This window comes from Biomphalaria glabrata, chromosome 2 (assembly GCF_947242115.1).
Source record: "Biomphalaria glabrata chromosome 2, xgBioGlab47.1, whole genome shotgun sequence".
NCBI lineage: Eukaryota > Metazoa > Mollusca > Gastropoda > Planorbidae > Biomphalaria > Biomphalaria glabrata.
Genome location: NC_074712.1, coordinates 39,317,271 through 39,339,515, shown reverse-complemented (window position 1 = coordinate 39,339,515; position 22,245 = coordinate 39,317,271). Strand labels below are relative to the sequence as shown.

The 22,245-nt window shown below is 36.0% G+C and overlaps 2 protein-coding genes across 5 annotated transcripts in view; both read left to right on the top strand.

Annotated features, from left to right (window-relative positions):
- Positions 1–8,644: 8,644 nt before the first annotated feature.
- Positions 8,645–16,488, top strand: LOC106063234 (ependymin-related protein 1-like). 2 transcript variants are annotated; one of them, XM_056020484.1, is made up of 7 exons: positions 8,645–8,792; positions 11,375–11,523; positions 12,449–12,562; positions 12,711–12,798; positions 12,998–13,162; positions 14,254–14,342; positions 15,660–16,488. In XM_056020484.1, exons 2-7 carry the CDS (start codon positions 11,383–11,385, stop codon positions 15,717–15,719), a joined length of 657 nt encoding a protein of 218 aa, XP_055876459.1. In that variant the 5' UTR covers positions 8,645–8,792; positions 11,375–11,382; the 3' UTR covers positions 15,720–16,488. The 2 variants fall into 2 exon arrangements, with proteins under 2 accessions (XP_055876459.1, XP_055876458.1); XM_056020483.1 differs by lacking the exon at positions 8,645–8,792 and adding an exon at positions 8,833–8,875.
- A 1,144-nt stretch (positions 16,489–17,632) lies between these two features.
- The window catches only part of LOC106063212 (dehydrogenase/reductase SDR family member 11-like), a 14,906-nt gene continuing 10,293 nt past the window's right edge, over positions 17,633–22,245 (top strand). For all 3 annotated transcript variants that reach the window (XR_008776590.1, XM_013221539.2, XM_013221527.2), the window contains exons 1-3: positions 17,633–17,850; positions 19,123–19,338; positions 20,840–20,934. Coding sequence is in view for 2 of the 3 variants with exons in the window: in XM_013221539.2 (XP_013076993.1) it covers positions 17,719–17,850; positions 19,123–19,338; positions 20,840–20,934 (443 nt within the window). In the remaining variant the exon portion in view is untranslated. The remainder of the gene's footprint in view (positions 17,851–19,122; positions 19,339–20,839; positions 20,935–22,245) is intronic.

Below are 22,245 nucleotides of genomic sequence, written 5' to 3'. Positions count from 1 at the left end.
TTTGACCTGCGTTGCTTACTAAACAGCGAAACCATTTGTTATCTTGTTTAGTGTCTTAGTGTTAGTATTATGTAATGTACTGTACCATTTGTTATCTTGTTTAGTGTCTCAGTGTTAGTATTACGTAATGTACTGTTATGTTTGTCAGAGACAAAAGAAAACTCAAGGCACGTGGTAGATCGTGATTTCCTAGATGTCAACTGAGGCAATTCCCTACTTTTCTGTTACACATGCTTAGAATGGAGTGGAAACTAACATGTGTGTCCATTAGATATATCCGCGCTACCCAAGAGTAGCCTAATTATGGGCCTACATACATGCATTGTATGCAAGCAAACGATAGGTTATTTTAGATCTTTAGGTTAACGGTTCTCAGCATGGATCACACAGAACACTGGGGTAAGAAAGCAACTTGAATAGGCCCTATTTGTATGATACAACTGTGGTAAATCAAATGAAACCGCCACTAAAGGATAAGGTAAAGGCAGTATAGAAGCGACTGTTTATCATGCATTATCCACCACCAACAACAGAAATTTTTTCACATAATTTAAAACTTTAATGGAAAATTGAGTTAAACAACATAAGACTTGACCATAGGTCATTTTTTTCTCATTCTTGCCCCATGAGATATTATCTCAAAGTCAAATGTACCTATACATGTATGTATATATTATAGGCCTATATAATATGCATAGTGAGGAGAGCGTATGAGTAGGCCTTCTGGAGAACGACAAAATTCAAACTCTGAGAAACGTTAGCCTCTAGGGCCTAGGGTATAATATGAACAACTACGACAAGGGTCATCAATCATTTTTGACGGTCAGATTTTCCTCTCTTGATGCTATGCAACCTACTTAGAAAAAGAAATCAAATAAGTCGGCCATTCTCAAACTTTCTGCAACCGTTGACTTTTCTCGCTCATTCAACGTCCAGTAAGTAATTCTAGATGTAAGTAGGCCCTATATATATAAATGTTGTTTTTTTTTCTTTGCGACGTTACGCACCGGTACGGCGTACCGGCCCCTTTTTGAAAAAAAATATTTTTCTTGTATTTTAACGTATATTATTAGTTTTTAGTGCTTAAAAGTTAGACAATCAACTACTGAGTACCGGCACATAATATTCACTGAGTACCGGTACAAAAAAGCACTGTATATATATATATATCATGGGCGTAGCCGGGGGGGTGTTCACCCCCCCCCCAATGAAATCCCCCCCCGGGGGGGTCTGAGTTTAGTGACTGATCTTTTGCTTTAATTTTGTTTATGGTTAGGTGAAATTTTAATACTAAACCATCACTTGCCCTAGCACAGCCTAGTGGGTTTTGAGTTTAAAACCACCTACCAAGGGGTTTTGAGTTGGAAACCCCCTACCTACCAAGGGGTTTTGAGTTTGAAACCCCATACCAAAGGGTTTTGAGTTTAAAACCCCCTACCAGGGGTTTTAAGATTAAAACCCCTTTACCAGAGATTTTGAGTTTAAAACCCCCTACCAGGGAGTTTTGAGTTTGAAAACCCGTACCAGGGGGTTTTGAGTTGGAAACCCCATACCAGGGGGTTTTGAGTTTAAAACCCCCTACCAGGGGGTTCTGCATTGAAACCCCCCTCTTCTAAAAAAATGCAAACGACAATACCCTAATTCCAAGAGCACATCTAAGGAAGATTTTACGATAAACCCGTCTTCAATATAAAAAAGCAAATTACACACTCAAAATTGTTTGAGCGTAGCCAAAGGGGTTTTGAGTTTAAACCCCTCTTCAGCTGGGTTTGAAGCTACAAATACCTCTTCAATAAAAAAAAAAGCCAATTACGCACTCAAAATGCTATGAGCTAGCCAAAGGGGTTTTTAGTTTAAACCCCCCGCCAGCGTTTTAAGGTTGAAAGCCTCTCTCTTCAATGTTATTTCTAAAATAAACTACAGTCACCAAATTCTATGACCGTAGCTAAATGTGGTTTTGAATTTAAAAAACCCCACTCCAGATATACTTTAGTTTAAAACCCCCCTTACAGATGATGTTGGCGATAAAACTTCCCTTTTCGATATAACATCTAAAGCAAAATAGTCACCTAATTCCAAGATCGTAGTCAAGAGAAGTTACACATGTCTACCAGTGGCTGGGCTCCATTAATAAAGTGCAATGAAATTGAAAAGCACTAAATGTGGCTCTACAAAGATGGCTAAGACGGATTTTAGGAGTCAATTATAGGGATCGGGTCTGAATCAAGGAAATCATATGCCGAAGTGGGAGTCGACCCCTTAGTAAGGTTGTGACAGAGCGTCGCATAAGTTTTCCCGGACATGTTCTCTGACAAAATGAATTACGCATAATAAGAGTTGCGATGACATCCTAGTACAACTTGGCGCCACAGTTTCATGGAGGTCCTCAGAACAGTCGGGAAGAGGCTTTAGACATTGCCTGTGACAGATTTTTGTAGAAACAGCTTGACAGCAAATGCGCCGAACGGCGCGGGAGGGTCTAAGTCATTAAGAATAGCACATTAGATTTTTGAAATAAAACCTTTTGATAGCAAAATAATGCTCTGTAGTTTAGTTGGCATTCAATACCAGAAATAATGCTTGGCGGCGGGGCTCAGCCCCGCGCTGGGGGAGCTCTCAGCGCTCCCCCAGATCCCTTGCTGGTAAGGGCGAGGAGTCTACAATTTTTTCACTAACTCCAGGAAGAACCTATTCTGGGGCACAATAGCCTAAAAGTCTGCCAAAAGAATGAAGGGTCAGAATGTAATAGAGATTAATTATGTACACACACACACACACATCCATCCATACAAACATATAAATTTTTTTCGGGGGAGGGGGCGGGAGGAAAATTCCCCAACCCCCCCCCCCGAAAAAAATCCTTGTTACGCCCATGATATATCTTATCTTATCTTATCTTCTTATCTTATATAATACAGACGTTACTTCAAAAAAGAGAATGATTACGTCCTCGCGTCATGCATTTAGTCATGCATATTAACCAATGACTTAAATTTTGCCAAGTCACTGGTTTTCCTGGCTAGCTCAGGCAACCCATTCCATGCTTTAATAGCACTAGGGAAGAAGGAGTATTTGTACAAATTTGTCCTAGCATATGGGACGAGGAATGTGCCTTTATCTTTGTGTCTTTCAGAGTATTTTATTAAATTTTGTTTATGTATTTGAAGATTATGGTTCAGTGTTTTATGTATAATTGCTACTTTACTTTTGAGTCTTCTGTCCTGAAGGCTTTCTAAATTTAGTGATTTTACTAGAGGTGTTACTCTAGTCAAATGTGAATTTTTGTTTGTTATGAATCTCACTGCTCTATTTTGTGTTTGTTCCAGTTTCTTAATGTTTTCTTGAGTTGAGGGGTCCCAAACGGAGGATGCATATTCTATTATTGGCCTAACCAAGGTTAAATAACATTTTAGTTTTATGTTCTTTTTTGGTTTATAGAAATTTCTTTTAATAAACCCTAATGCTCTGTTTGATTTTTTTATAGTTTCATCAATATGTGGATTCCATGACAGTTTTTCATTTATTATAACACCTAGGTATTTTGCATTTTTAGTCTTTGTTACTGGTTTGCCATGAATAAGATAAGTGGAATTAATTTGTTTTAGTTTTTTTGATACCCTTAACAACTGACATTTTTCTGGGTGGAAAGACATGCTCCAATTTGATTCCCATTTCTGTAATTCATCTAATTCTCTTTGTAAAATATCTGTGTCTTGTGTTGTTTTTATTGTTCTATATATTATGCAATCGTCTGCAAATAATCTGACTTTTGTTCCTGAAGTAATGCAATTTGGTAAATCATTTATGTATTTTAAAAAAAAGTAGTGGACCCAAGACTGTTCCTATATATATAACAGTAAAACGCAATGTAAATAATTTACAATCGTTTCAGTTTATTAATGAAACAGCTGCACTTTGTAAAATCTACTAGATTTAAAGTTACTTCGTTATATAAAATACGGACGTATTACTGTGTTAAGACTAAACGCACTATAAATGAAAAAAAAGTAGGCCTATTTCGATAAAAAATTGACAATTTATTTTTAAACTTGTGTTAATTTGAAACATCATTGTTCAGTACTGTTAAAAATTAGCATTAACACCGAGTTTTAATACTCTTAGCTGTACCGTGTCATACCACAATCAAACATGATGACATTTTGACTTACAAAAAAAAAGGTACACAACTTGAATTGGAATGTCATTCGGTAGCACACACTAAATCTGTCTTATGGGGGATGGGTACCCACCAACATATTTCTGAATCCAGGCCCAGTTGCGTAGCTATGGTGGAAGGATGGGGGAGAATTTGAAAATCCCCCCGGTTCCCCTTTTTGAGTAGGTCTAAGTAGTAAAGCTCCTCTTTCAGACCTTGCAATCTATAGGGCATATAATAGTAAGGGTCATCTGTTTCTTTGGCCAGCGGTTAACGAGCTAGGTGTCATGTGGCCAGCACTACGACCAACTGAAGTCAGGTACCCATTAGAGTTGGGTGAACTCAGGGGCGCCCTAAAAATCCCGAAATTCAAAATCCCAGTCTTCACCGAGATGCGAACCCAGGACCCTCAGCCTTAACCACTCGACCACCGCGCCAACCCCCTCTACTTGAGCACTACTTGAATTTTTTTTTACATTAAATATGACGTCATTATCTCATGGCATAATGTCGAATGTCAAAATGCAGGGGCCCCCCAAAAGAGGTCAAGCCCCCCCCCCGGGCCCCCAAATGATGACAATCCGTATCTTCGCCACTTTCCGGGCCCACGGATACCTTAATACGCCACAGACAAGAACAGACGCAAAATAGAACCGTGATAATTATATTTATATCGAATATTCGCATTTTATCAGTAAAATCACTAAATTTAGAGACCTTTCATGGTCTATATAAAATACTGAACCATAATTAACAAATTCAAAACCTAATAAATACTAAAAAAGACAAAGATAAATGCGCATTTCTTATTTCATATGGTAGGTCAAACTGCTATAAGTGATCCTTCTTCACTAGTATCTTTAAAGTTGTCCTTAGAGCACGGAAAATCAATGACTTTCTGATCACTTCCCAATAGAAAATGGCGTGAAGCAGGGCTGTGTACTTGCCCCTACTCTATTCACTATCTTCTTTGGCGAAAGGCTGGGTCAAATGAGGCAGCGATTGCACGAAAGCATCTACATCCGGTTTCGTTCAGATGGCAATGTGTTCAATCTTCGACGTCTACTATCCCATTCAAAAACAAAAAAACAAAGGAGATGGTCATAACGGAGCTTCTCTATGCCGATGATTGCGCCCTGCTAGTTCACAGTGAGCATGATCTCCAGAACGCGGTAAACGAATTTGCATACGCTGCCGCCTCTTTCGGTCTATCTATAAACCTCGGGAAAACAGAAGTCATTTTCCAGAAGTCACCCAATAAAACATGCTCAGCCCCAAGGATCACCGTAAACGGACAGCCCCTTAACGTGGTAGACCACTTCACATATCTAGGTAGTATAGTGTCTAATGACGCCTCACTTTCAAGGGAAGTTGATAACCGTCTGGCCAGGGCCAGTGGCGCTTTTGGACGTCTTCAGGCGAGAGTATGGAAGAACAATTCGCTCCGCCTGCCTACAAAAATCAATGTCTACCAGGCGGTGGTTCTCTCAATCCTTCTATATGGCTCTGAGACATGGACACTATATAAAAAACAACTAAGACTTTTGAGCGATTTCACCAAAGATGCTTGCGCTCCATCATGGACATACGGTAGCAGGACCGCACTACAAACAGCGATGTCCTTGCGAACGCCGGTATGGACAGTATAGAGGGACTTCTTATGGTCCGACATCTACGCTGGGCAGGGCACGTATCCCGTATGGGAGACGAACGTATGCCAAAGGCAGTCTTTTTTTGGTGAGCTAAAAGGTTGTCGACGTAACAGAGGCGCCCCACGGAAACTCTTCAAAGAACACCTTAGGCGTCAACTTTCCTTGGCTGACATAGAAGAGAGCACCTGGCTGCATGCGGCGTCGGAACGAGACAGCCGGAGGTCACTCACGAAGGCCGCGGGATACACATTTGAGACCAAACGAAAATCTGCTGCCGATGACAAACGCAGACGACGAAAAAAAATCTATATCGACCACCTGCGGACAATGGTTATGTTTGCCCTGGATGTGGCAAAATATGTAGGTCACAACTGGGGCTGCGCAACCACGGGAAATACTGCATTCCTCACTAATCTTCGGACTCGAAGATAAGCCTCATTGTTATTTATATTCTATTTGCATGACTAGATTGACACAAGAGTACGCGTACTTGTGGAGTAGGGTGTAATTATCTTTTCTTTTAAAGTAATAATAATAATAATAATAATCTTAATTGTCCGTATGGAAATTTGTCTTACAATTAGTGCATTAGACCAAACAAAAAAAAATTATAACTATAAGAAACCAAAGTGTACATTCACACCAGACTCACTCATAATTTACATAAGACCACTGGCGGATCCAGAACTTTGGAGGGGGGGGGGGGCGATTTTTTTCCAAACCCTAACCCTAACGCCCAGTAAACCCTAACCCTATGCATAAACGTACGTACAGCATATATATATATATATATATATATATATTCGATATATGAGAATAAAATAAGACTGTTTCTCTATGTTCGGCGAAAAAAAAACAGAACAAAAACCAGTGATGTTGAAGCCTTTCTCTTGCAAACTTGGGGGTCTGGGAGAGCGCTGTAAGCTTCCTCAGTGGGGTTTGGGTCGAAGCGTTTTCTTGCATTTTTCACTGCAGAAACGCATTCTCCTGACATCTACAGCTCATTATTTATTAGTGGGATTCGGGGCGAAGCCCAAACTCCAAAAGCGTTTTCTTGCATTTTTCACTGCAGAAACGCATTCTCCTGACATCTACAGCTCATTATTTATTAATGGGGTTCGGGGCTTCGCCCCCACGCCAAAAGCGTTTTCTTGCATTGTTCACGGCTGAAACGCATTTTCCTGACATCTACAGCTCATTATTTATCAGTGGGGTTCGGGGCTTCGCCCCGACGCAAACAGCGTTTTCTGGCATTCTTCACTGCAGTAACGCATTCTCCTGACCTACAGCTCATTATTCATTCTATTATAAAGGACCTTTTGAATAATGTGGAAAAATATTCTAATATGAATTTATAGTCCCTTAATACATTGCAAATACAACCGATTTGTTCTTTGAAAAGATAAGATACCCCACATATTTAGATTGAGGCTTTGAGGATCGCCGCCGAAAAAAAAATTCGATTAATAATATTCAATAAAATTCAAGCATAAATTGTGAGTTATAGTCCTAAATTTATTTAACTAGAAAAATATGAGATAGAGTAAAGGTTGGAAAAAGTCGACTAGGAAAAGATTATCTGGCTTTTGAACTCATCTCAACCGTGACTGTTATATTGAAAAATTTCGTTTGAATTATAACTTTTTCAAAGCAAAGTCTTTCTTAAAATATTTATGATAAATTCATGTGAAATTACACAAACTCTGTCTTGAAAGGGGAATGGCGATAAAATGAAAACGATTAATCCTCGCTCCTTTTTATAATTTCTGCTAATGATTGCATTTTGCATTAAAGAATAGGGGTTGGGCGACTCGATATAACAATTTACTTTATAGCATATATAAATTATATTAGTGACAGATTTTTGAAAGTTTGTAATTTCTTACTATGATACAAAAAGAAAAATTATTGGTTTGTCCGATGGGGGTAAGGTGATTGCATGTGTCGCACTTCCACCTGTTTATATTATATAGATATTCGACTAATTTTGTTTACATACTATGATTTCTCCATAAAAGTAGGACCGCCCCCCCCCCACTCAAAGGGTTTAGATGGGAAGGGCAGTAGAGGTATTCGCTCCTCCCCTTCCAATCGGCCAACAGGTGAACGACATAATATAAAGACCGGTTAAAATACCAATAACAAGTTTTAATCATATAGATATTTAATTGATTCTGTTAGCAATATGTCATTTCTACAATATATAGGACCGCCCCCCCCCACACGAATGTTTATGGTGGGGGGGGCGGATTGATGCCATCGCCCCCTCCCGACCCTACCAAATCGACCAAAATACTAGAAAGGGGGGGGGCGAAATAATCTAAAAATAGGTTGAAATATAAATAATTAGTATATATTATTAACATAAGTAATAAATTCGTATACAAATTGTGTGAATTCTATACTAAAATTCGTCCGGCCCCCGTGACACAGTTTATATCAGATTGTTCTTATTTAATGATTTGATTGCCAGGGGAACAAAAGAGTGTTTGTGTCTGTTTGTCTTTGCCATCGGTGTCTTGTATCTCTTTTGTGATGGTAAAGTCACAAAATACTGACACAAAGGGTGATTCTTTATTTCGAGGATCTTGTTAGCTTTTTATAGATGTTTGTCTCAAACAACTGCCCAAATGGGGTTTGTTTTTTTGCCAACGATTTTACCAGCAGAATTTAGGGTTCTATAAAGTTTATTTTTATTTTTAATGCTCAGATTAATATCAGATTAATATATTAAGATCAGTAATTTAAAAGATACGAACGGCTGAACAATCATGACTAATATAATCTATAGTACGGGAACCGCTGCAAATGTACCGCAGAAAACAGCCATGACCTTATCGTAGTGGTTACCTATTTATAGACAGTGGTTACAAAACAACGCATCCCGTGACTCGATATCACGTGACAAATTTAACTGTAACTTGGCATTTACAAAAACGAGCTAAGGAAGTTAAACTGCAGTCTGATCGATCATTTGAGAAAAGGTAGATCTAGATCTAGATCTTTTTTTCCCCTCTCTAGGCTAGTCTAACTCAAAAAATGATCAAGAAAAATTTATGTAGCCAAAGTATATATTATATATAGATCTAGATCAATTATAAATCATAATTTAATTATAAAATAAAATCATTTAATGATTTATAATCTAGTATCTAGACTAGAAAATTATTATAATTAAATTATTAATATAATTTATAATACTTTATAATTATACTTTATAATACTTTACTTTATTATTATAGATCTACAATTAATTATAGATAAGATAGATCTACTAATTGAGTAATTCTAATTAAATTGAAATAATCTATGATTATTGATTAGTATGAGTATGATAATGATCCATCATCTACTTATTTATTATTAATTATTATTCAATGCAGTGACTATGACAACAGACTTCTGTAGTTTAAGTAAGAAAAGAGTCAGACTAGAGTTGGCTAGACTCATCAGACTGACTAGAGTCACTAGAGAGTAGAGTCTCGACTCGTCACTACACTATATATAATATATATAATATTATTTTTGGATGGCTGCCTGGTCGTGCGGTTTGGGCGCTGGACTGTCATTCGGATTTATCCATGGTCCCGGGTTCAAACCCTGCCCGCTCCCATCCCGTCATCCTGCGGGAGGTTTGGACTAGGAAGTAAACTATCTTCAACTCTGAAGGAACATCCGAAACATGTAAAACAATATTATATATACAATAGATCTAGACACAGTCACTGATGATACTGTAACTGTACTGTGATAGTGACTCAGTCTGTGTGACTGTAAATTATAGAAGATTGTTGTGATTTGTCTCTACTGACTACTGTGTGTTTCTCTGTACTGACTGTCACTATAGTCTCGAGGCTAGGCTAAAGTCTATGACTAAGTTTAGAATTGTATGAGTGTAGAACTAGAATAGTCTACTAGATCTATATCTAATCTAGATCTAGGCTACATAATCATATATATATATATAATATATAATATAATTATATATCATATGATATATATAGATATATTCTGCTAGATTTAAATCTAGATGGTATAAGAAACAGTGAAACAGAATGATAGTGATGAATAGATCTTAAACGAGCCAATCTAGGATATAGTATCTACTTATCTAGACCTAGTCCACAATATTCAATATCTTCTTGGCCATTGCCAGTGTTGTGCTAGAAAATATCAGGAAAAGAGAATATCAGGAAAAGAAAATATCAGGAAAAGAATGTTTATTTTCCAAGTCTTAAAGCATTGGCCTGTGTCTTCAACTAGATGTTAGATTAATAGATCTACCTGTTGACTCTCAATTTGTTTTTTCTAATTATAGCCCTTTTAGGTTAACAACTGGGTGGCTGCCTGGTCTTAAAGGCATGCCCTTCAGACCGTAGATCTAGTAAAGATAGTGCCAAATAAAAGCAAGTTTAAACAGAGTCCACTGCAGTCTTGCAGGAGGTCTGTTCAAAGATCTAGATCTATTAATTTCCAAACACCAAAGGAACATCATAAACTTAAAATAAACAAAACAATCATTAACATCTGGGTTAAGAGCATGGTATTAACTTCATTACACATTTACTTGACGGGAGGCCAGGATATTTATAACATATCAAGGAACAGACCTAATGGCAAGAATGAGTATCATCCAATTTCTCAACAGCATTGAATAAAGTCTGGCCTATGGTTGTGTCTTCAAATGCAGGCACACTAATAGATCTCTTTGACCTGTCGAAATGATCATTTTGATCAACTCTATAGTTGTACACCTTTTGTGTTTGGTGTAAGATTGGGATCAAATTCTTGCTTGCATCATCATGATAGTGTATTTTCTTTTGGCTTTAATCTTGTCAGCTCCCCAGACTAAAGCTCTTCTTGATTATGACCAAATTTTTCTTTCTGAGCACATTACATTTGATAAATATTCCAGATGAATGATTAATTGAACAAAATTAGCATCAGTTTAGGATGAAATCATGTATTTCTTAGAGTTTCCTTTAATATACTTTTGCAGGCTTCCAGTAACAGACTGTGGTTTTCTCACAGTTGATCTCAAGTGAAAAAGTTTTTTAGTCATTATGCTAGTTACTGAACACCAACCTTTGGACTCAGAAATATGTGAAATCTACTTTTTGTTTTCTAAAAAAAATAGGTTGACTTTCTAATGAGTAGATGAATAGATTTGCTTTTGTTCAGTTTATCTCAAAGTTGGGCACATAGAAATGTCAATGTCAATATTATAGAGCCCTATTCTATTTATATGCAACTAAATTATGTAATTTCTTGTGCTCTAGATTATACAAAATTAGATAGAAAGATAAAGCCAGATTTTATTATTGCATATGCTAGGACAATATTTCCCTTTTCCTAGTGCCATTATAGCCTGGAAAAGTTGCTTTATTTATCTAGGAGAGCCAATGGCTTAGAAGTGTTTAAAAGTCTCTTATTTAACATGTATGACTAAAGTAACAAATGGAACTTTTAGGATGTAATTATTTTCATTTTTAAAGAAACGCCTTTCTTTAATAATATAATTATGATGGATAGCTTTAATTCTTACTTATCTATCTCTTCAATAAAGGAACAAAGATGGCAGCTATATCAGCAGTTTTGTTGGCACTTTTCTCCCTGGTGGCGCTTAGCTCTGCCTGTTGTACACCTGACCAATGGGAAGGCGTGGAATCTTCAATTGGTGGATGGGCTGGTCGAAGGCGAAGTGGTCTTTTGAAAGTAAGAATAAATTCAATCATTTTCAACTGATTTGAGTTTATTTCCTGTCTTCATAAATATGTATTAGCATAGTTCTGTAAATGAATTAAATTTTTATTTTTAGTGCTGTACATATTTCTGACCCATACTCTTCTCTCATCTCTTAATACTTAAGTTTGTAGGACAAGGGTACTGTATGGGCATGGTTCTCTCACTGTTTGGTTTAAACCAGTATACTGTATAATTTTTCTAAACCTGGTAGCTACCAATGCCATCCTGTTGTTGTTTTTTTTTAATAAAGGAATTATTTGCTCTTGCATCCTCCAATGTAACAGCCCAAATCTATTAAGATATAATACCTTTGCTTGGCTCCTTTAGTGATATAGCCTAAGGGAGAATAACCTCCCCATCTCTCAGATCAGTTATATTCTTACATCTTATCAAATGTAGTCCATATGCATCAACTACGTTTACTTCATCATCTTGTGGGAATTTCCTTCCACAATGTAGTCCAATGACCATCCCTGCCCACAATTGAGTTCCTCAAGGCAACTCCACTGTGACAATCTTCATTATTTATTATCAAAGTCCACAAAGTCAGAATTAATCAAACCATTTTTTTGTCTCTTGACTCCTTTCCCCTCTAATATTTGATACTTAAAAAGTAATGTTGAATTGTACCAGGTTGGGTTGTAGAATGCTGAAATAATCAAACCTTTTCATTTAATATTGTTCCTTTTTTTATGAAGAATACATTTTGTTCTTTTCTGTGTCTAAATTAGTCATTTAGCTATTTATAGTAAAGATTGCAAAGTTAGTAATGCTAGAGTTAAAGCTAAGGGCAGCTAGTTATTTGTTATTGTTTTTTAATAGAAAATCATAAGTTGTATTTTTGAGGAATATGCCTGAACAGAGTTTGCTATTTTCCTTTGTGTTTTATTCACAGGAATTTGTTTTTGCATCCTATGATTACACTAACAAGCGTTCAGCTGCTTTCCTTGACTATGCCAATGGAGAATACTTTAACAGGTTTCAAATTGTTGTGAGATATGAAGGGGAGGTAGGAACCAACAAGTTTGATAACTCTCTAGTTCTGTCTGGACTTTCATGTGTACATTTATTATTCAACGTACCGGTACACTTGTTTATTTTTTTTACATTTTGCACATTTTTATTTCTTACTAAAACTTTTCATTCTGTACATTTAGGTTGGTAACCTGTACATTGTAGACCTGAAACGAAACAAATGTTGGTTAAAAACACTTAAACGTCCTTTCCGCCAAGCATGCATTCCAGGTTGGAATTCTTTTTTTTTCTTTGTTTGCGACTAATTTTAAAAAGTGTTAGTCATTTTCCATTGCTACAAAATGTTATGCTAGAATGTTATAGTTTATGTTTATTAGAATGTTGAGTGTTTCTCCATCATGTTTGCTAAAATGTTTAGAGTGCTAAAGGCTTGTTCCATTTCTCTTATATGTTTGCTATTTAATTTCAGAGAAAGCCAAATCTGTAGGTGACTATTACTTGGGTCTGAAAGGTGGATTTAAAGTTTCTGGTTATGCTATTGAAGGTGAACGTATCAATGCCTTCATCTCCGTTCAAAATGTCTCTGGCAGCTGCATACCTGTTTCTGAAGCTGTCTATGGAAAACTTACCAAAGGTTATTTGATATATTCACATTAAATTCTCAGGAATAATTTTAAATAAAAAATGTTCACTACTCATGTGCTTTAAAACGAAATTTAGATACTTTTATTTAGCAAACAAAAATTGTAACATTTTAACATTTTGTAAATTAGAGACTTGGGCTAGTATACAAAGCCTAATATTTTTTGTAAAAAAAAAAAAATTCATTAAATCAGTTACATTGCACATTATATAGAGACTTATCAAACCTGACAATTTTTGTTTAAAGTATTTTAGTTAGTAGCTTGAAAATGTAAGGTGTCTTCTAAACCTTATGTTATTGATTTGTAAATTTTTGGGGTTACTATGTTGTTTAAATAACAGCTTAACAAACCCAAGTTTGTAAAATCACATGCTATTAGTGGTGGACAGTAAACACTGATAATACATCAAAAAGGATTTATCACCTGTTCCAAAAACTTCATCCTTATCACAAGTTCTTGAATGGCACATGAAGAGCAAAACTCAACCAACCAAATTTACATCTTCACGTCTAACAGAGTGTCTGTATAGTGCATACATTACTCAGGGTGGATGGACACTCACAATACAAAAGCAAATAATGTGTGTTGCCACAGCTTTCATTTGCGAGGTGACCATAAGTTTAAAAAATGAGATTGGGCCCTGTCAACTAAAGCAATAAAAGCACATTGAATATGACAGAGTGTTGCCTTTAATTTCATGTGCAGTAATAAACTAAAAAAAACAACAAGAAAGGTTCTGCTCAATGATCTTCAGTGAGATTTGACTGAGTATTAATAAAGATAAGTTCTGTTAATAACAATCCTAATTGTTTTGCAGTTTTGGTCATATGCTTGATGCTAATGCCAGGCAAATTCACATTTGCTGGTATTAAAATGCTTATTAGTTCTCATTTTCAAATAAAGGTTATTTTGAAAAGGTTTAACTAAAAATGTAATTTTTGTTTTTTAGACTAAAACCTGGCTTTATTCGTCTTTTTTTTTTTTTTTTCATTAACATTTTTGTGTTTTTTGTTTTTTTTTCATTAACATTTTTGTGTATTTTTTTTTTCATTAACATTTTTCTGTATTTTTTTTTTAACAGTGGAATTTGTTCAGACTGTTGGATTTGTCAACCTAACTCCAGGAATAAAAAATGAAACAGTATTTGATGTCCCCGCTCAATGTGAAAAGGTAATTTGTTTTCACCTGCTAATATTTATCAAAAAGTATCTACAATGTGCACTTTACTTATGTGAAAAAAAGCTGGTATAGTGATCAGTTCAAGCCAGTTGAAATGAAACAAGTTAGCAGTGGCTTTGATTTAAAATTTTTTTTAAAATTTCAACTACAAAATTTTTTTGATATCCACCAATGGGACGTCCTACTGTTCAACACATCCTTTTTTTTTTACCTGCTGTGAATTCCAGTAGCACTACATGGCAACATTCCAGTAGCTCTACATGGCAACATTCCAGTAGCACTACATGGCAACATTCTAGTAGCACTACATGGCAACATTTCTTTGTTTTGCTTTTCCATTGGAACAGATTGAAGTGAATTCTCCTTTATTATTCAATGTACCGGAACACTTGTTTATTTTTTTTTTTACATTTTGCACATTTCCTTATGCACACACACACAACTTGTTAGGCACATCAGTTGTAGCTTTGACAAAGGAAATATCTTTGTTTTGAAACCTTAAATGGATGTCTCTTAAGGACAACCCCTTTCCAAGAATGACTAGAATGTCTCTTCATTTTGTATGAATAATTTAGCCCCACTTTTTTATTTCCTCTTTTTTTTTGTTTGTTTTTGGCTTGTCACTTCTTAACCCTAAATGTTAAGTTGCTTTGAAATTGTGGGGCAAAGTCTGAAAGGAACAAACTGCACACACATTTATGTCTCATTTTTAGAATAAATTCACTTTACCTCCTGCAATGGATCAGCCTGAGTCTGGTTCCTTCTCTGCTAGGCATTGTTGTCATGTCATTTTGTTGTTAATCATTATACTTCTTTTTTTTTTTTTTTCATTTTTCTTCCCCCTAAAAAATTACTTTATTTTGGTGTTTTTAATTAGAAACAGAAAAATAAAATGGGAAGGTGATAATAATCAAAAATAAAGTTGGATTAAAGATTGAACATCTGTAATGATGGTTGCAGTACCAACGTGAATAAAGGTTTTGTTTTTTAAATGGTGTTGTAAAGAAAAATAGCAAAGTTTCAGATTCTGGAATAGTTCTCATGTCAAAAATTACTGATGTGCATCAGGGTTATTTAGTTGTATAAAAATATCCTATGAGTAAGTACAGGGTTATTTAGTTTTATAAAAATATCCTATGAGTAAGTACAGGGTTATTTAGTTTTATAAAAATATCATATGAGTAAGTCATGATCTTTTTTTTCCTTTTGTTCCCTCTTGTACCTATTTCTTTGAATTTCATTTGTATGAATACTACCAGCTTGTCCATTTGTGACTTAAGTTTTTTTTTTTTTTTTTTTTTTTTTCAGAAAGAAGATTTCAGTTTGGCTGAAGAACTCACCCGAGATCATTATTTCTTTGCTATTTAAACAAGATCACACTAAACTTCTTTTTTTTCTTGTGTTTTGTTTGAGTGTTGTTGTTTTTTTTTTTGTTTTTTCCTGTAACATTTCCTGTTTACTTTTTTTTAAGAAGGGAAACAAACAACTCCAACAACACAATATGGACTTTAGTTTGTTCTTGGCATGGTTATTACAAGATCTTGGTGCCAAAGAGTACATTCAAAAAAAGAAAAAAAACTAGAGATAAGGGAAACTATACTTTTGTATAGAATTTAGATCTGTACTTTGTTATTGTTTTGCAGAAAAATAGATTTGTCTTTGATCTCCGCATGAACTTTTTAATCAATGTAGAATTTATTCCATGTAGTCTGTGATTAATCTTTTTTTTTTTTTTTTAAAGTGTCTTGGTATTATTCCAGTAAAATGAGATTGTATAGATAAATGTAATGTTACTTGAACAAATGTGTATTCCAATGGATCACTTCCTAATGTTGTACCTCTACTTTTAGAATGTAGTTATGCAAAGGAGTGCCTACTTCATTTGTTATAAAATCTTTCAAACAGAATCTCCTTTTTATTTCTTTGTTCATAGATAGACTCAATACACATTTTAAAAGGTGTCTTAAATCAATTGAAGTTAAAATTTCATGAATGGATCTGAATCTTGTGGTTGCTGAAAAATTGCATTTTAACTGAAATGTTATTAATCGTATTTGATCAGTTACATTTTTGAAGTTCTTATCAAATGCTCATTTATAACTATTTTTCTATTTGAATAAAAAAAATAATTTTGTAATCAACGTGTTGATTTGATTTGAAAAAACCTTGTTGATTTTATTGATGTTTGTAACATGTTTTGAAAGTGTCAAGATTGATTACACTTTTAAAATACGTCCATGTAGTGATAGAAACTGAATGGCCATGTGTGACCGGCAAAGTGCCAAATGATTGTCCATTTTTGCCTAGGCATTCTATAGAATGACTAGTTCTGCGTCAGGCAAACTAGAAACTGTCTTATTTGGAAAGATATTTATACATTAAATATACATGAATGGGAAAAAAAAATATAGAACAGGATTATGTGGGCCGAGTTTATACAGGTATGGGCCACGAAGCACTTCTTCAATGGTGAAATATGTGAACAAATGAATTGCATAGAAGTCTGGGTTAACATGAGCAACTAGTGCTTTCCACGATCATCACAGCAAACCGTTTGATCAGCTTTGAAATCAATCTAGAGTCAAGTCTTTCCTTCTTACTAGTTACATTTGCTTTCATACAATAGGAAACATCTTTTGTAGGCCTATCAACTTTTTACCTTTTTTCAAAAAAAAAAAAATTATACAGAAACGACATTAAAAAACAAATATGGCGGCATTTTTGGCGTCAGCCGCGAATAAAAGATTTTTAAACTTCGCCTAGAGATTGGAGAATGGAAGGGAATATTAACCAAAAAGAGACCAGAAAATAAATTTATGACGAGGCTAGCTACAATGTTGCTCACAATGGTGGTAAAGAAATGAAGCCATTTTCCAACTCGTAGAAAAAATAGATTAAAGATAAACTTCAAACATCCCAAATTCATCAAGGTATCCACTGGTTTCTAATAAAATAGTTTCAGGTCAATTTCATTTCATTTTTTTTTTTAACTTTTTTCGGTCATGTGGCCCGCGACACGAGTGTCGGAAATTAAAATGGCCCGCAGGTTGAATTAGGCTGGGTATCACTGAGCTAAATCAACGGAGGACGCATATTTTAATGTCATTCAATATAATAAGTTAACCGAAGACACTGATGAATAAACCAGTTTGTACTTGAAGAGTCTCAAGTCAATTTCAGAGTCCCGACAATGTTTATTTTAAAACATGGTGCACAATTCTATTTTAATTTTCCTATACTCAAATAATTGTGTTTTGATGCACCATTCGAAACTCCTAAAGTAGAAACGCAATCATTGCCACGTCCCTCCAACCATCCACAGAATATAATACATCACCAATAGTAGGGAACTGTTTGGCCAGTTAACATGGACAAATGGACTGGGCGTGTGGCCCTAGTGACTGGTGCTTCACGTGGGATAGGGTCATCCGTGGCCAGAATGCTTTGCCAGCAAGGGATGGTCGTAGTGGCACTGGCCAGAGACATCGCTGAGCTAGAGGTATACTAGATGAGTAGATCAAGTTATCTATAAAGTATAACTGAGTTTAGTCTACCGTATTGAGTTTCATCTTCATGCTACATGTCTCCATCATTCATCACTGGGTTTCATCTTCAGGCAACATGTCTCCATCATTCATCACTGAGTTTCATCTTCAGGATGCATGTCTCCATCATTCATCACTGAGTTTCATCTTCAGGCAACATGTCTCCATCATTCATCACTGAGTTTCATCTTCAGGCTGCATGTCTCCATCATTCATCACTGAGTTTCATCTTCAGGCTGCATGTCTCCATCATTCATCACTGAGTTTCATCTTCAGGCTGCATGTCTCCATCATTCATCACTGAGTTTCATCTTCAGGCTGCATGTCTCCATCATTCATCACTGAGTTTCATCTTCAGGCTGCATGTCTCCATCATTCATCACTGAGTTTCATCTTCAGGCTGCATGTCTCCATCATTCATCACTGAGTTTCATCTTCAGGCTGCATGTCTCCATCATTCATCACTGAGTTTCATCTTCAGGCTACGTGTCTCCATCATTCATCACTGAGTTTCATCTTCAGGCTACGTGTCTCCATCATTCATCACTGAGTTTCATCTTCAGGCTACATGTCTCCATCATTCATCACTGAGTTTCATCTTCAGGCTACGTGTCTCCATCATTCATCACTGAGTTTCATCTTCAGGCTACGTGTCTCCATCATTCATCACTGAGTTTCATCTTCAGGCTGCATGTCTCCATCATTCATCACTGAGTTTCATCTTCAGGCTGCATGTCTCCATCATTCATCACTGAGTTTCATCTTCAGGCTGCATGTCTCCATCATTCATCACTGAGTTTCATCTTCAGGCTGCATGTCTCCATCATTCATCACTGAGTTTCATCTTCAGGCTACATGTCTCCATCATTCATCACTGAGTTTCATCTTCAGGCTGCATGTCTCCATCATTCATCACTGAGTTTCATCTTCAGGCAACATGTCTCCATCATTCATCACTGAGTTTCATCTTCAGGCTACATGTCTCCATCATTCATCACTGAGTTTCATCTTCAGGCAACATGTCTCCATCATTCATCACTGAGTTTCATCTTCAGGCTGCATGTCTCCATCATTCATCACTGAGTTTCATCTTCAGGCTACATGTCTCCATCATTCATCACTGAGTTTCATCTTCAGGCTGCATGTCTCCATCATTCATCACTGAGTTTCATTTTCTTCGGGCAACATGTCTCCATCTGTCCATTATTGTATCTCATTTCGTGTAGGCTATAGCCGTGGACTACAAGACTAACGGTTTCGAAGGCAGCTTGGTGCCCATGAAGTGTGACATCACCCAGCCAGACAGAATCTCCGCTCTTCTAAATACCATCAGAACTGACCCAGATCTAGAAGGAGTTGACGTACTCATCAACAACGCTGCCGTAGCCTTTGCTGAGCCACTGCTTAGTGGTAACCCGGATGTATGGGCCACTATGGTCAAGGTAATACCTTACGAAATCTCGTGAATGAATTTAAAAAAAAAATGAAAACTGCTTTGAACTCTTTCTCCTTTCTTTTTCGTCAAAGTTTTGTTAAGGCGCAACATATTTGAGATGTTTGACAGGCGTTTGAAGATGTCGAGCGACACAAGATATGAGACACAAAGTGTCTCGAGTTGCCCAGACTTGATAGTATACCTACAACAGACATTGTCAAATGAAAAGTTGTTTGTCTGACCACATAATATCGTCAGATTTCTACTTATACTTACTGACCAGTGGTCATTGATAACCAAATTATGTGGTTAAAAAGCTGAAAATATCCTGCGTGACGTGTGAGGCACGAATCGGGATGGGGGGGGGGAGGGGGCTAATATTGGAAAGATTATTATTAAAAACAAATATAATATAATTAAAAATAACAAGCAATAGAAAAAAAAACTTTTTTTATTTAAAAAAAAAGGTTATCTATGGGAATGAACCGCTAATTAGTGCCATTTATCTGAAAATGGCAGTGTTTAGCGCCCTTTATGCTGCTGATTGATTAGCTAATTGATTAAATTTTGGATTGATCTGTGTAGGCCTATTGTCATCGACTATGAATAATTATGAAAATTTCAACTTGATCCGATAATGTGAAGTGGAAATCATACATTGAAAGCTAATCGTAATAAGTGGATTAAATCTATATAGGCCTACACCCACATCTCTCATTAAGTTGCAGTTATTCCCATTATTTGGATATTAAACAAAATAATTAATCAGCAATATTTAATTAACTAAATGGTTAATTTTTTAATTGATTCTTGTCTTGTCGAGTACAATGAATAATTGTGCAGAGTTTCAACTTGATCCTAGAATGGGAAATAGCATGTTCAAACTTTTTACCAGATAGACAGAGTGAGTTTATATAAGCTTTGTAAAAATCAATTCCACTATATGTTCAAATAAAATGGTTACGATTGAATTGTCATTTAAAAAAAGGGTCAGTAAATGGATCGAACCCACGACATTCGCGTTATTAGCCCAATGACTTACCAGATGGCTGGCTGGTCGTATGGGATGCTATCTGGACTGTCTTTCGGTAGTCTCTATGGTCTCGGGTTCGAACCCTGCCCGTCCTCCTGCGGGAAGTTTAAGCTAGGATGTAATTCTCTTCACCAGCTGACATGGAACATGTACAACATTTTACAACGGTGCCTGGGCAAAAATAAACAGAGCTTTTTTTTAAAAAAAGTGCCTTACTAACATGCACAATTAGAGTAAGAGGAATGAACTTCTGAAATATTAGCGTTACTCTCTATCAACTTCGCTGCCAGTTTTGGGAATTTCCAGAATTAACTTTTTTTTACCAATGTTTTCCTTCCAAACATGACCCATTCACCCATGAAAGAGTCTAAGCCTAAGCCAATAAAAGGAATAGAATACAATGAATTAGCCCGACCCTCATTGAAATTCGTAGAATTATGTGTTTTGCCTATTTTATTCACGAGTGTCTCTTCAGACCAATTTCCTGGGTCCTACAATCTTGGCTCAGGAAGTGTTCAAGTCTATGAAAGAAAGAGAAGTTGATGATGGTCACATCATTTTTGTTAACAGGTAAGGATTTAAGAGAGGTACCAAGTTAAATTGGCTACAAATCATTTTTCGCCCAGTGTTTCGAGATGCGTATGATTTCAATGTTGAATGCTGGTATACATTCAGGGTCGGATTTCAGAATGTTGAGGCCCCTGAGCAGGATTTTTGTGGAAGCTCCTACAATTTTTCGAAAGCTTGAATAAAGATCCACATATGAATGAAAACACATTTATCTAAAAGCATGCGATATTTTAGAGGAAATAGAAGGGTTATTATACATTTAATCTCAATTTCCTTTTTAAAAAAAATTTTAATATGCATATTTTAGTTTAAACATTTTTAAGTTTGTGGTGGGTAAGGTCCTTGGTAGACTCACTGTCGTAAATAGCCGAGAAGTAGTGTAGACTATTGACTTATTCTGAGCATACGACAAGGCACACTTCTTAATCACATTTTTGCCAGCGTAAAAAAAATGCAAAATGTTTCTGACCATTCAAATTCAAGTAATTTTTTATATCTCTTTTGTGAAGGCCTCTTTCTTGTGGTGGTCACATGTGTGTAGCCCCTGCCTGCCCTCCCTTAAATTCAGCTCTGGTTTATTGTAGGCTATGAAATACAAAATGAGAATATCCAGTAGACACCGATAATAAAATTCTCTACTTTTGAAAAACCTCAGGGTAGGCCTATAGGTCGTCGTCAGATTTCTGCCACTAGCATAATAGACACATATTAACGTAGCTTAACGGGATTAAATCTAATGACTATTTTAAACAAACACAAATATTTAATGAAATGAAGTTAGGTAAAGTCAATCAAGTTAGATCTAATTGACTTAGACCATTGCCTTAGCCAAGCATTTTCTTTATTTCAAACTAAGTAAAATGCATATTCTAAGGTATCTACAGTGCATTATTCTGCTACTCTTCTATTAAGAAATTGGTCAAAAACCAAATCTGCTCGGCACATTATTAAATGGAGCCCGTATGGGTAGCCTATATGTGTGTGCATGTGTAAACGTTGCAGCAATCTTCGTGGTTAATTTTTATTATTATTAATTATTATTGCTAAACTAAAACTACGTTGACACTTAAATTGACCGACAGTTCTGACTCGATTTAATTTTTTAGTGCAGTTTTCAGGCAATTAAAGAGAGATATCCTATCAGGCTAGAGTAAGAATGCCAATTTTTTTCTTGTCTAAATTATTTTAGCATTAATTAACATTAGCATTGCCCGCCAGCTTTAAATGTAACTTGGTGTTTCTCAAACTTTTAGCCTACTTGTGGCGCTCCCTTCCTTAAGAGAGTGACCTATATTGATGTGCATAATTTGG

Bases quoted from the DNA above. Each gene is read 5' to 3' on its own strand.
- LOC106063234 (XM_056020483.1), top strand. From the start codon at position 8,848: ATGATCAAGAAAAATTTATGTAGCCAAA. The intron at 12,563-12,710 runs GTAGGAACCAAC...CTGTACATTTAG, and splicing joins TTGTGAGATATGAAGGGGAG to GTTGGTAACCTGTACATTGT. The intron at 14,343-15,659 runs GTAATTTGTTTT...TTTTTTTTTCAG, and splicing joins TCCCCGCTCAATGTGAAAAG to AAAGAAGATTTCAGTTTGGC.